Raw genomic sequence first — 14,376 nt, 5'->3', positions numbered from 1 at the left:
AAAACCAGAAGGTAGAATCAGGGTTTATTAACCCCTTTCTAAAAGGAAAGTTTTTTATATGCATATATGTATACTGTGATTGCTGTTGAAAAATGAAGTACCTAGGACCCTAAATGTTTAAACCAGAGGAGAATGGATACGTAAGGCATCAGTCTCTTAACTCACATGAAATACCGTGGCAAACTGGAAAATTTAGGCATTCTGGGATTTTTGCTTCCACAAAGCACTAAATGCTTTTTAATGAGATAAAACATACTTCTGGTCATCTGCTGCAATATGATTCAAATAAAGAACTGTTTTATGTTTTTTACAGCTTTCTAATTCATATAACAGAACACAGTAAATACCAGTTAGGAATTTAAAGCATTTCTTTTTTTTTTCTCAGACTTGTGCAATCTATAGGACAACTGTGGAAAAAACTGACAGGAAAGAAGTTCTTCACCATAGCTTACCATTATAGACTCTCTGAACTGAAACTGTTGAATGTATTTGCAACAGAGGGGGTATTTTCTTCCTTTTAATTTTCTAATTAACTTCAGCTGGTTTTGAAGTTACAGTCACATAGTGCCTGAAGTCTCCTACTACATCCATCATACATCACATACTGCATGTTTCCTTGGAAAGCCTTTTTAATATGATTCAATCTTGCTCAATACTGATCATCTATAGAAAACATCAAGGAATTCCCACCAACACAGGGACTAACATGCTAGCATATAGTGTGTAATGAACCTACAACTTCTTTTAGGCCACCAAAATGCATATTTACTATTTATGTGAGGTAAATTTGATATGATACAATAAGCATACAGTAAGTGTGGTTTTCTCTCTCTGTTATTCGCTTCTGACATAGATCTTACTACAAGTGAAGAGGTTGAGATTAACAGCAGTTTGCAGCTGTATTCATGCACTTTTAATTCAAAAACAGCCTTAGCCATTGTGCAGTTGGACTCTTTCAAAGTCTGCTGGTAGAGTATGAAAATTTGTTGTTGTGCACAAAGCACTCCAGTAACTGAGCATAACATACATTAGATACCACTGCATTCATACCAAATTGCTAGTAAATATAATTCTTTAATTAACTGTACATTCTTAACAGTTCTGTATTGAGCAATTCTTATTTAAATGACAGACAAGCCAAGGAAAACAATAAACACTGAATAAATGCTGAATTTTCCCTCTAAATTCTTATCAAAACCTTGTAAATAGCAATTAATAAAGCTTAGAAATGAGAACATATGAGCTATAAATGCAAATATCACCGTATCTATTTTAGGAAGTGTCTAAAAACCCTTTATTTTTAATAGAGATTTCCCCAAGTAGGATATATTTCTCACTTACTCTCTTTCCTTCTGTAAGATTTTCTGCATCTCAGCCAAATGCAAATGCAAGACTGAAATATGTATTAAGTCATTCTCTGTTGTCTTAGCTGTATTGTCCAAACTTTTTTTAGCTTCATCCAAATAGATGCTGGGAACTCCATTGGGAAAGGAATCAGGAGGCTTTGGAGTGATTTTTTTATTGTTATTGCTTTGGTCTTTGATTACTTCTACATCCTGAGAAAACAAAAAAATGACATCTGAGAAAAACTTAAATTAAGGGAAAAGTCTAACATAACTTCTGCAGGGCCTACCAAGGCTCTTCTAGACATTTAAGTCACATACATAGGAAAAAAAAGGGAGTAAGTAACATCTTATACAGTTGCAATGTATATGGATAGAACGTACAAAAAAAGTCATTGTAGTTGGATCACTGTTATTTTGTGACATGTCTCACACCTTCTGTTATGACAAGCTCCATATCCAAAATATATAAAATGTATCTTTACTAAAGAAACAGATTCCAATTATCTTTAGTTGGCTATAACTGCAGTGAAGACAGAATCCTGGAACTAACAAAACAAGGAATGCAATTTATGCATACAAATAATATATTAGCAACTCTACATTCAGAACTCTTAAATTTCTGATGTAAATCATGTTGAAGCAGGTGATGGACTTATACAAGTTTTGTGTAAGGACCGAAGTTACCTGCGTAACATACAAATTTGGATCCCATTCAGAAACTAAAAGCACTGTAACAACCATTTTGACGATACATGTTTTGCATACAAAACATAAGAAAAACCAATAACAATTAGCAAAAAATCATTAAAAAAATAAAATACATATTTATTAGGAAGACTGAACATCTCTTATAAACAATAATTTCCTTTAGAAATTTATTTAAGTTTTATCACCTCTGTTGAATTGTATTTAAAAGCTAATCTCATTTTAGCAAATTAACAACAGTACTATTTCTTACCACTCTGTTCTTTTGAGTTTTTAGAAGAATGCCTGAAATCTATATCAGAAAATACTAGAAGCTGCTAAAAGGATAGTACTGTTTTCCATTCATATATAAAGTTTCAGTTTTAAAGTAGTGCATTACTTAAAAATTTTTGGGAGGTCAGCAGAACTGCTACCTTGGACTTCCAGAGGACAGACTTTGGCTTGTTTAGGAGCCTGGTGGACAGAGTCTCTTGGGAGGAAGTCCTGAAAGGCAAAGGAGTCCAGGAAGGCTGGTTACTCTTCAAGAAGGAAGTCTTAAAGGCACAGGAGCAGGCTGTCGCCATGTGCTGGAAGACGAGGCAGTGGGAAAGAAGACAGGCCTGGCTGAAGAGAGAGCTTTGGATGGAACTCAGGATAAAAAAGAGAGTTTATGACCTCTGGAAGAAGGGGCAGGCAACTCAGGAGGACTACAAAGATGTTGTGAGGTTTTGCAGGGAGAAAATCAGAAGGGCCAAAAGCCCAACTAGAACTTAATCTGGCAACTGCTGTAAAAAACAACAAAAAATGTTTCTATAAATACATTAGCAACAAAAGGAGGGCTAAGGAGAATCTTCATCCTTTACTGGACATGGGGGGAAACACAGTGACAAAGGATGAGGAAAAGGTGAGGTACTTAATGTCTTCTTTGCCTCAGTCTTTAATACTAAGACCAGTTGTTCTTCAGGTATGCAGCCCCCTGAACTGGAAGATAGGGATGGGAAGCAGAAAGAGGCCCCCACAATCCAAGGGAAAATGATTAGTGACCTGCTACACCACTTAGACACACACAGGTCTATGGGACTGGATAGGATCCACCCAAGGGTACTGAGTGAGCTGGCAGAAGTGCTCACCAAGGCACTTTCCGTCATCTACCAGCAGTCTGGATAACCGGGGAGGTCCCAGATGACTGGAGGTTACCAAATGTGATACCCATCTACAAAAAGGGCCGGAAGGAGGATCGGGGAACTACAGGCCTGTCAGCCTGACCTCGGTGCCAGGGAAGTTTATGGAGAGGTTCATCCTGAGTGCCATCACGCGGCACGTACAGGATGGCCAGGTGATCAGGCCCAGTCAGCATGGGTTTATGAAAGGCAGGTCCTGCCTGACTAACCTGTTCTCCTTCTATGAGAAGGTGAACCACATAGTGGACGAGGGAAAGGCTGTGGATATAGTCTACCTAGACTTTAGTAAAGCTTTTGACATCATTTCCCACAACATTCTCCTGGAGAAAATGGCTGCTCATGGCTTGGATGGGTGCACTCTTTGCTGGGTAAAAAACTGGCTGGATGGCCAGGCCCAAAGGGTTGTGGTGAATGGAGTCAAATCCAGTTGGTGGCCGGTCAAAAGTGGTGTTCCCCAGGGCTCAGTTTTGGGGCCAGTTCTGTTTAATAACTTTATCAATGATCTGGAAGAGGGGATCGAGTGCACCCTCAGCAAGTTTGCAGATGACACCAAGTTGGGCGGGAGTGTTGATCTGCTGGAGGGTAGGAAGGCTCTGCAGAGGGATCTGGACAGGCTGGATCAATGGGCAGAGGCCAATTGTATGAAGTTCAACAAGGCCAAGTGCCGGGTCCTGCACTTGGGTCACAACAACCCCATGCAACGCTACAGGCTTGGGGACGAGTGGCTGGAAAGCTGCCCTGCAGAAAAGGACCTGGGGGTGTTCATTGACAGCCGGCTGAAGATGAGCCAGCAGTGTGCCCAGGTGGCCAAGAAGGCCAACGGCATCCTGGCCTGTATCAGAAATAGTGTGGCCAGCAGGACTTTGGAAGTGATTGTCCTCCTGTACTCAGCACTGCTGAGGCCGCACCTCGAATCCTGTGTTCAGTTTTGGGCCCCTCACTGCATGAAAGACATTGAGGTGCTGGAGCCTATCCAGAGAAGGGTGACGAAGCTGTTGAGGGGTCTGGAGCACAAGTCTTATGAGGAGCAGCTGAGGGAACTGGGATTGTTCAGCCTGGAGAAGAGAAGGCTCAGGGGAGACCTTATCACTCTCTACAACTACCTGAAAGGGGGTTGTAGAGAGGTGGGTGCTGATCTCGTCTCCCAACTGACAAGTGATAGGACAAGAGGAAATGGCCTCAACTTTCATCGGGCGAGGTTTAGATTGGCTATTAGGAATAACTTCTTCACTGAAAGGGTTGTCAGACATTGGAACAGGCTGCCCAGGGAGGTGGTTGAGTCACCATCCCTGGAGGTTTTTAAAAGACATGTGGATGAGGTGCTTAGGGACATGGTTTAGTGGTGGACTTAGCAGGGTTAAGTTTATGGTTGCACCTGATGATCTTAAAGGTCTTTTCCAACCTAAATGATTCTATGATTCTATGATTATTTTATACTAAGGAAAAAGAGAAACAGTTAATATATATATATATATTTTTATATATTTAAATGTCTGTGTCATTTTCTTCTTATGGCCCATTTGTCTGCCCAAAAATATGAAAGGCATGTATTTTTTTGCCAAATTGATTCTCACTACTAACACTATGATGGGTTTTTTTCAGAATTCACAGGAATATAGTGTAATTTAGGTGCTTTAAAGAGTGAGTAAAAATTCTGAACGTAATACATTTAGGCCTAAGATCACGATAATTTTCATTTAACTGAAGTAAAAAATTTCCTACATCCTACAATGTAGGAAAAAATTTCCTACATCTACAATGACTGCTATCTATCAGACAAATAACAAGTATAGTTTTTACATGGTGCTGTCTATGAAGACTATATAATACCTGCCAAGGCATAGAATTAAAACAGGTAAAACATGAGCAAATAGTTCCATTTTGATGAATATAATTGGTACTTTTGTATAGAACTAGGAGCTGTTATTAAACCATGCCCATACTTGATTGTTTAATTCTGCATAACAATGTAATTGCTCTCCTTGCCAAATAAAAATCTTGCCAATTTGCAAAAGAATTTGCCTCACCTCTTCCCTCATTTCAGAAGTTTTGTTAAGGGAGAATTAAATGATTTTATTTTAGAAGCTAGGAAAGTACATTGCTTTTTTGGAGGTAAAAAAAAGTACACAAAACATGGAGATTTCAGATAACAGAGGTAATCTGTTACCTTAAAACATGAGAGAGAGTTAGAACAATACTCTAAGTTATTGGATGTAACAGTCTGCCTCTGTTACTTAAATGTTTAGCTATAGTTGAAGGGTATGAATTGTTTTCCATATTTCTCTATATTAAGAATATTAGACAGGTGAAAAAAGTGTTTTTACTATTGAATGGATCAGGTAATATTTTGGTCAAAATTCTTGAAAAATCCCATTTCTGGATACACATCCATAGTCTCCAACTTCTTCATGAACTAAAAAAAATTCCCCATTCTTTACCTTCTTTGTGTCTACTGCCCCAGCAATCTTGTCGGTTTTGCTTAGTTCTTTCACAGGTTCTTGTTCCATAAGTGTTAACTGGTTTAAGTCTTTTTTAATATAAGATATTTCTGAGCAACTGAATTCTGTTTTCCAAGCAGTTACATTTTCCTTTTCACTTACTAAATCTTGATTTATTTTTTTAAGCATACTCAGTTCTTTTACAACACTGTCTAATTTGATTCTCAATTGTCTTGCTTCCTCTTGGGCTTTATTCCTTTCTGCTCTAACTTTGCTCCATTTCTCCCTCCAGTTAGCAGTACAATCCGACCACCAGCGCATCGTCTTCTCCATTTGGGCAGCTCTGGCTTTGACTTCTTCCAGTTCCCGAATTCTTACTGCTTCAAAAATTTCCCAGTCACTGATGTAATTTGTATGCATATATGGATAGTGAGATGAAAATGGGTAGAAACTTTGAGGTGGCAGATTTGAATTACACAAATGGTCACCTGGCTGGCAACCTCCAGCTAATTTATAAGATTGTCTTGATTGGGTCCCAAAAACCTGTGTGGCTTCCGTTAGTTTCTGAATGGAGCCTAAATTCATGTTTTGATTCATGATCTAATTTCACTCCTAAAAAAGACAAAGAAAGACAATAATTTAGCTTCCCTCAATTAAATTATACGAACAACTTCAAACAAATTCATTTTACTGCTATAATAATGAGATAATCTTAATAATATTGCTGGTGGTTTTGAAACGTGCTTCATCAACAAGAAATAGCTATTAAAATATATTTTATATAATACTTTTGGAGTACAGCATAAACAGACATACTTATTAATCAACTAGGAATTGCTAGCAAAGAAAGTGTCATTAAATACTCATAGTGCACTCAAAAATTTTTGAGTCTAGAGAGGCAAAAGCTTGCTTTCTTCAAGAAAATATTAAATTGAATCAATATATATTTTAAATGTCTAGTAAGAGGAAAGTATTTGTCTAGAAACACAATCACAGACTTATTTCCCAAACTGTGGAACTTCATAATAGGCAAAACTTACCTTATAATTTGCCTACCTAAGAAAAAAATCAAAAACAAACAAAAAATGAAAACACCACAACTGACCTTTGGATTTTCTTTTTTTCATAAGAAAAATCAAGCATTTTTACAGGGGGCTTTATTTTGCTGTCTACACTCCAGAAACTGTCCAGGAAGTATACTCTTATATTATTCTTGAAAGGGTAGCACTATCCTACTGTACTGTATAGCCTACCTCATGTTGATATGACTCTGCTAGTAAATCTTGTGCTCCTTTTCATTATTTATCTGCTATTACTCATTCAGCCCAGAGGAAAACCAATGCCTCAGAAATTACTTTCCCACCCTAATGCTGAGAAAAATGTTGATGTGGACAGTCTGTAGAGACTAGTCACTTATATCTTTTTGTTTTTTCCTCTTGAGTATCTTGAAAAAACCCCAAAACTAAAAATCTTGCTATACCAGTAGAAAACTAAGTTGTTTAAAGTAAAAACATTGTTTCTATATTCCAACATCCATCTGTAAAAAAATCATGTTTATGTTACAGCAATTGGTGTTAATACCTGTAGTTGAAATGTAGAAGGCCAATGCAGTAAACAAAATACTGAAGGGTAGATAGTAGTGGCATTATGATTCAGTCATGTTTCATTTAAGCCGAATAGAGGTTTTTGCAGTTTTTGGTTCCAATTTCCCAGCTGTTTTCTACTTTTCAGTGTTTTCTGGGACATCTATTTGCTCTTTGTTAGAAACTTCTGGAGAACTGTTGTAGCCAAGTACAGATATGAGAGAAGAGAAGGAAGAGGACAGTAAAGGACTCCAACTCCCTTCATTATCACTGTCTGGTGTAGCACCACCAACCCCCCACAACAACACTACACAGATGTAGAACAGCTGCTGCCAAAACTTGATGAAGGTCATCTTTTTCTTGTTGCCTGACCACCTCCCAGAAATTCTTGGGGGGCGGGGGGGGGGGGGGAAATGAACCCTGTTATCCCATTCCAAATAAGATATATCTCTACAAATTGTTTATTATAATAAGATGAACATGATGTAAAAAGACTTCTCCACAGAAAGGATTCATAGTATATAGCTAAGACATATTTGTGAATTTATTTATAAAGCCAAAATGATTCTACAAAATAAATAAAACAGGGAGCAGCCTAGAAAATAGGACTACATTCATTATGTCTATTTTAATTATCTCTCAACTTTTAAGCATAAGCACATTAAGCTTCTTTGTTCACCATTTCTTAGAGATAAGTAGGGTTGATGTTGCTGATGTAAAGCTCAGACACACACACACTTGTTTCAGCAGAGTACTACAGATGTCACCTAATAACACACATTATGCTTGCCCAAGATTTTGATTTCTCCACAACTTCTAAATTAAACTTATGTCAGGTGAAAAGAGGACATTTCTTAACTGGAAGATAGTCAAAGGAGATTTCATACTATTGAAGAATTATTTGCTCTTTAATCTTGAAGTAAGGTCTTCAGCAAAGAGGATTTTTTTTTAATATAATTGCTTAATTTGAGAAGAAAAAAAAACCCCAAACATCAAATTGCAAAGTGATAAAAACCTGTAAAACCATTCAAGATCTGGTGGCTTTGCAGAATCATCCCTCTAATTTTTCTTATTAGTGCTTAAAATGTAATTCAAATAAATAGACTTGTAGAACTGGTTGAGTAAGCTGAAAAACATTCTTGTCAGTTTGTAGGATAAAGTCTTAGGGAAAAAAAAAAAAAAAGAAAAAAGAGAAAAAAGCTAGAACTGCACCACAGAGCTATTCTTTTGTTCAGCAGCTAGGGTAACTTACTGAAGAAAAAATCTGACACCTATAAAGGCTTGTTGTATTTATATTGCTAAAAACTGTAATTTAACTGATATCTGACCACGAATAATCTTAAACATTGTTGAAGTAGATAGAGCAGGTTAATGACTAGAAAAACAGACCTTGTCTTTGGTCTCCCCTTTGACAGAAGTCAGTCAAATAGCAAATCATCAATACATGCTTAAATTTCCCTACTTGTGAAAGGAGAATAATTTACTGTTTGAAACAACTATTGAAAAGCACTGCCCAAAGAATTATGAATTGTTATTGCCAGGTGTACAAATATTTTTTTCTTTTCAAATAGAAGGACAGCACTGAAGGGTCTATACCCGAACCCATAATTGTTTTATTGGAAATACAGCTTTGAAATAGCTTGGTGTTTCACTATGTAGAAACACATGCAAACTTTCTTTGGTCAGGTAGTCTATTTTCATCCTGGTATATGTACAAACAATTAGTAGCTTTCATTACTTGTGGACAGATTGTCTCATTCTGTCCCCTTTGCACACAATGCAGACAATCAAATATTATCACTGAAGCACAAAGGAAATGATGAAGCCAAATTCTCAAAAAATAAAAGAATAAAAAGTAACTAGAGCCCATGATTCACTGAAGGCTTCTCAGATCTCTATTTCAACCATGGGAATTTTTTTCTATGCAATTTATCTTGGAAGTTTTATCACTTACTAAAAACAATAGATGTGTACAAGTGCAATGTTTCTTTGAAGTCTTTTAGATTTATTTTTTGTTTAGTGAGCAAGCTGCAGTGGCGGCCTCTTAAAATTTAAGAAATGCCTTATAATTTAACATTACATTTACCACAAGAGAGAACATGAGTCTATAGAATGTGGGAAGCATGTTTCATGACTTATTCTGATTTTATTGATTCAATAATAACCTCAAAGAAAAAAAAAAACTGATCACACTACTGTTTTTACTTTGTTGAATTTCTATTTTATTTTGTAGTGAAACATCCACAAGTCTTCTGCATACAGGCATAGTTTAACTGAAGTAAAAGGGTGTTTTCCCATTGGCATTAATGAAAATAGGATTTTCTGCTTTGCAGAAGTGCTGTATTTTCATAACCAGTGTAACCCAGCACAAATCCACTGCTGCTGAAAAGACAGCCCCTCTCTTTCTCACACATGCATCTGCATGTTCTTGACTAGGTAGTTTTTCCTTTTAGTAAAAGTAGTGAAATAATCAGATCAAACAGATGCAACATTTGCAGCTAGTAATTTTTCAGCTTCATTAGTGCCCTCATATTTCACTAGTGGCTGCATGAAACCTAGTGTTTCCACAAAACATGGTATAGAAATATGAGATGGAAGGAAAGTAAGACTGTCCCTTTTGACAGCATCACAGAACTGTATTCAATTTATATAGCTAGTAGAATTACGTAAGTAATATCGAGAGAGCAACAGCCAAGAGTTTGTGAACAAAACAAAACAATCTATATATTGTATACTAGTTTATACTTAAAACATGGTATTGGACTTTTGTGAGAATATTGTATGAAACTGAAAGAGGAAAATGTATTTCAGTGATGACTACAGCAGACTTGCCCTCCTATGGAGAAAAGGTTTGGGCAGGAACGCCTTTTCGGCTAAAGTGAGTTTTTGTCTACAAACTTCCTTTCTTGGCAAACAACTATGATGCACCATGTTGATCCATTATAGTAACCCTAGCTGTCAGGTTAGTCAGCCCCTAAGACCATGGGTGATAAAAGCAAATGAGCTACCCTTTAAACTGCCACACCTCATTGTAATAGTATTTCCAAACTTTTTTTTAATTATTATTTTGTAGAAAAATCCTGGAATGTCTAGAATTGGACATTTTAATGTAATGTTTAAGTTTTATGCAGATATTTTTCACAAACATTTACATTTAATCAGAAGACTAATAGCTTCCCATGAGTATTAAAACACAAGGCTAATAGCATCAAGGATGAATATTCTTATGCATATTGTTTAATATCCATGTCTGAACAGAGCAACTCTGTTGCTACAGAGTTGTACAGCAACTCTGATAATAATGGCAATAGGAATTCTATTTCAACTGTGAACAATTAAGACTTGTGCTTATATCTATTTTAAAAGAAATAGACTAAAATATTAGTCTTGAAAGAAAGCAAAGATTTAAAAATAACAAAAATGTGTTGATTATTATAAAAGTGCCTGAAATGGTCAGAACCTCACAGTTCCAGAGGGATGATTAGGATGGGCTTTTTTTTTTGTTTGTTTACTTTTTACACTTCACATCAGTCTGATCTTTCATTTCCTCAAAAATACTGCACTGATGAAATAATCATAATTAAAAAAAAGTTTAACTGAAAAGTGTTGCAATACTGAATCAGCTGATACTGAATCTTTAATCATCCCTGTAGTTAGTGATACTTTTAAAAAAATTTTCTCTTCTCTGGTGTATGACCACCTCATATAAAAGTAATTCACAGTAATATATCACGTATCTACATTGAACCTTGAAAATTCTCCTCTATAGAATATTGCCAATCTGTTCCAGGGAGGAAAAAGAATAATTTCTAAGACGCATGTTAAAGATAACTAAAAGAAGAAAGCTATGTGTTAATACTGTTACAGACACAGACCTCTAAACATCAGAAATTTCACAACACTGAAAACAGAGGAAAAAAAATAGCCTGCAGCTAGTTTTAAAGTTGCTAGCTTGAGTTTGCAGCAGCAGACTAGCTAGCATAGCATATGGAGCTCAGTGAGCATAATTACTTAATAAGAGATAATTGGATGGGAAGATAAGATAAAATTAGGGAATGGGATGAGAATGAGGATTATCTGTCCAGGGAAACCTTCTGATAGTTTCATTCTTAACAATTCAGGGATAAGAAGTAACACAGAATCCCTTTTAGAGTAGTTTCTCTTAGCTGAATAATCTAAAATAAGTGTGCAAAAAATATAGGAAGCAACATCCATTGTATCATGCGCGTGGGGTGGGGATAGTATGAGAGAAAGAGAGAGAGAGGGAGATCTGATGGTTCTCAGAGGAAAAATAAAAGGTGCAGACATTTGGCAAACACTACAAGGAATACAGGTCTAAACTATATTTCATTATATTGCAATCTTTGTTTATTAACATAATGATCATAAATACCAGTAAGAAAAAGAAGAGTTCTTCATTTATTATTACAGGATATTATTGTGATGGCAAAGAGAAATATATTAACCCTTAGTAGCACAGTTTACAAAATCACCAGGAGAGAAAAGATTTATTACACTTCTCCCATCTTAATACCTGCTCTCTGAACTCAGGTTTTTCAGTGAGTTCAGTAGCTATGTCAGCAACTTGAGGATAATATTTCAACACCCTTTTACTAATGTATGACTTAATCTTTAGTTACATGACTCTTAATTATGAAGACCTCAGCCAAACATTTTTTAAGGGATCCTATATCTTTACAGAAAATGTCTGCTTCAGATTAAGCCAGTTAATTTTCTTTTGTCTAATCTATAAATGTAATAGGACAAAATGAACTATTAAAACTGTGCATGTGGTTTTGTAAGTGCTACTGGAAAGTCAGAACTTTCTATGATACTACTGCAGTTGCCCCTTCAATCACCAAACCCCTGCAAAGGAAGAAAGCTTCAAGAAGATGGGCAGGGGTGATGGGCTCATTATGGGAAGAATATAGGGAGTGATTGACTGTCACTCCTTGAAAACTTGGCTGTTTACAAAGGGCTGCTAACTACTGAGCCATCAACTCAGGAAAAGGAGATCAAGGTATGTGTGCCTATTCCTGTTGTAAAACTGGTTTTAACTAGTAAGCCGTTACCCTTAGGGGTTCCGCCTAGTGGCTAGAGAATGGAGTGAAAAAATATTGACAAGTAAATGGTAGAAATGTATGGGGGAAAACCCACCACACTGGAAAGTGATTTATGATATACCTCAGTCTAAGAACATATCCATAGAACATGTATCTAGTCACCAAAATCATAAAAGTCCTGAGGCAACACAGAGTCAGGTGGCTGATTATTTGTCTAGAATAAATGTACCAAGAAAGCTGAGGCAGAATGAGTACCTGGTTACAGGAATGGCTTGGACATACTGGGACTTCTGATTTATTTCAACAGGCTGTGAGGAGAAGATGACCGGTGGCAAAAGCTCTGGCAAAACAAATTGTAGATTTGTGCCATTTTTGTCAAACAATGGTACAGAATATGTCACCAACATTTTACCAACGTCAGGGAAGGTAAACTTCTGGGAAACTTGGCATGTAGGTTATATTGATCCCTTAGAACGAACACCTGGAGGGTGGAAAGACATCCTTACAGGAGTAGAAATAGTGGTATAGGGAACATATACCCTGCCTAAGCTACCACTGTTTTCACAACTGTTGCTGCTTTAAGCGAGTGGTTTGCTACTTTTCCCTTATCTAGAGAAATACAATCTTATAATGGATAACATTTTAAGAATAAAATAGTACAAGCTTGGTGTGATTCAAATGTTGCACAACAGATTTTCCACCTACTGTATCAACTTCAAAGTAATAGGACAGTAGACCAATGGAATGGACTACTAAACCAGCAGCTGCACAAGAATGAATCTATTAATAATCTAAGTGGGGATCCTATCTGGGGGAACTTGTAAGTTGGCTACACAAGTGACAAACCCCCATGGGAAGTACCATAGATAAGGAATTCGTATCAGTAGCTGCCCAAATTCCTGTTAAAACAGAAGTAAAACCCTCCTGAAGTCCATAAAATGAGATTGCAGTTAAACAACCAACTCGGGTTATCTGGGTGACTCTCCTTTAACAATGAAAAAGGAGTATGGGATACTGTAGAGATTAAAGGGAGCCAGTTAACAATAACTGAGATTTGGATTATATCCAAGATTTGACAGTCTTCTCTTGCAGAAACTGTGGCCTTATGACATCACTGTGCGAACAACTGATAACTGGAACATATACCCAAAACTTGTCTCTAACAGATTCTGCCTTTTAACATCACCCATGGAACAACTTGGGTACTGCAGATCAGTCATCACCCATCCTTGAAAACTAGTTACAGGAGGAATACCATCTGTAACACCACAAGGACAGGTATTAACAGTAGGTGATAATGTTACATTAACCCTAAGATCTAAAGTTAACCTGAATTTAACTATATTCAGTAACACTGGATGTGAAGCTTTACACGGTTGTGACGAGTGAAATGAGTACCACAGACATGTAAGGCAACTAATCATACACTAGTGGCCCATAATAATTACACTAACTGTACACAATGAGAAAATAATATATGGCAATTTTTTCATAAACACTCTTAATAATCACTGGGCAAGTCAATGTAAATGGACAAAATTAAGATACCATTTGTTCCTGATTGTGTATCTCAAAAAACAATCCAGACAACTTCTTAATAAAAGTACACTTAATAAAAGTTCACTTAATGCAATTGCATGATGGAAAAGAACCTATGATTATGGCTCCAAAATTAATGACAATGAATGTATGTCTGAACTTAACCAATGTATACACTACTGCACAGAATAAAACTTGTACTGATTATAGTGACCATCTTTATGACTGGTGGCTACAAATTCATAGACTAATAGGTCATAGAACTAAAAGAGATATTATTCAAACCCTGTTGGGTGAAACTGATATAAGAATTGAATTAATTTGATACTGAAACCCTAGCAAATAAATCATTAGTATTAGGAGAAACTGAAGCTAGGGTAATCAGAATGACCCGGAAAATGCTTAGGGGAAAAAGAGGTAAAAATATGATAATAATGAACACACAGCTCATGCTAAAGCCTGACATACGCTGGGAGCAGTGCCATTAGGTCAAAGTGAGAGCAACACATACACAGGACACAGTGGTCAGGAAAAGATAAGGA

General features: G+C 36.5%; 1 protein-coding gene across 1 annotated transcript in view; it reads right to left on the bottom strand.

Moving 5' to 3' along the window:
* The window catches only part of CCDC102B (coiled-coil domain containing 102B), a 186,747-nt gene that overhangs the window by 160,399 nt on the left and 11,972 nt on the right, over positions 1-14,376 (bottom strand). The window contains exons 4-5 of the mRNA XM_059815694.1: positions 5,650-6,261; positions 1,342-1,556 (exon numbers count right to left, since the gene is read on the bottom strand). Of these exons, the coding sequence (XP_059671677.1) occupies positions 1,342-1,556; positions 5,650-6,246 (812 nt within the window). The 5' untranslated portion in view covers positions 6,247-6,261. The remainder of the gene's footprint in view (positions 1-1,341; positions 1,557-5,649; positions 6,262-14,376) is intronic.

Source organism: Gavia stellata, chromosome 3 (genome assembly GCF_030936135.1).
Source record: "Gavia stellata isolate bGavSte3 chromosome 3, bGavSte3.hap2, whole genome shotgun sequence".
NCBI lineage: Eukaryota > Metazoa > Chordata > Aves > Gaviiformes > Gaviidae > Gavia > Gavia stellata.
The sequence above is the reverse complement of the archived record's forward strand: the minus strand, read 5'-3'. Positions and strand labels throughout refer to the sequence as shown.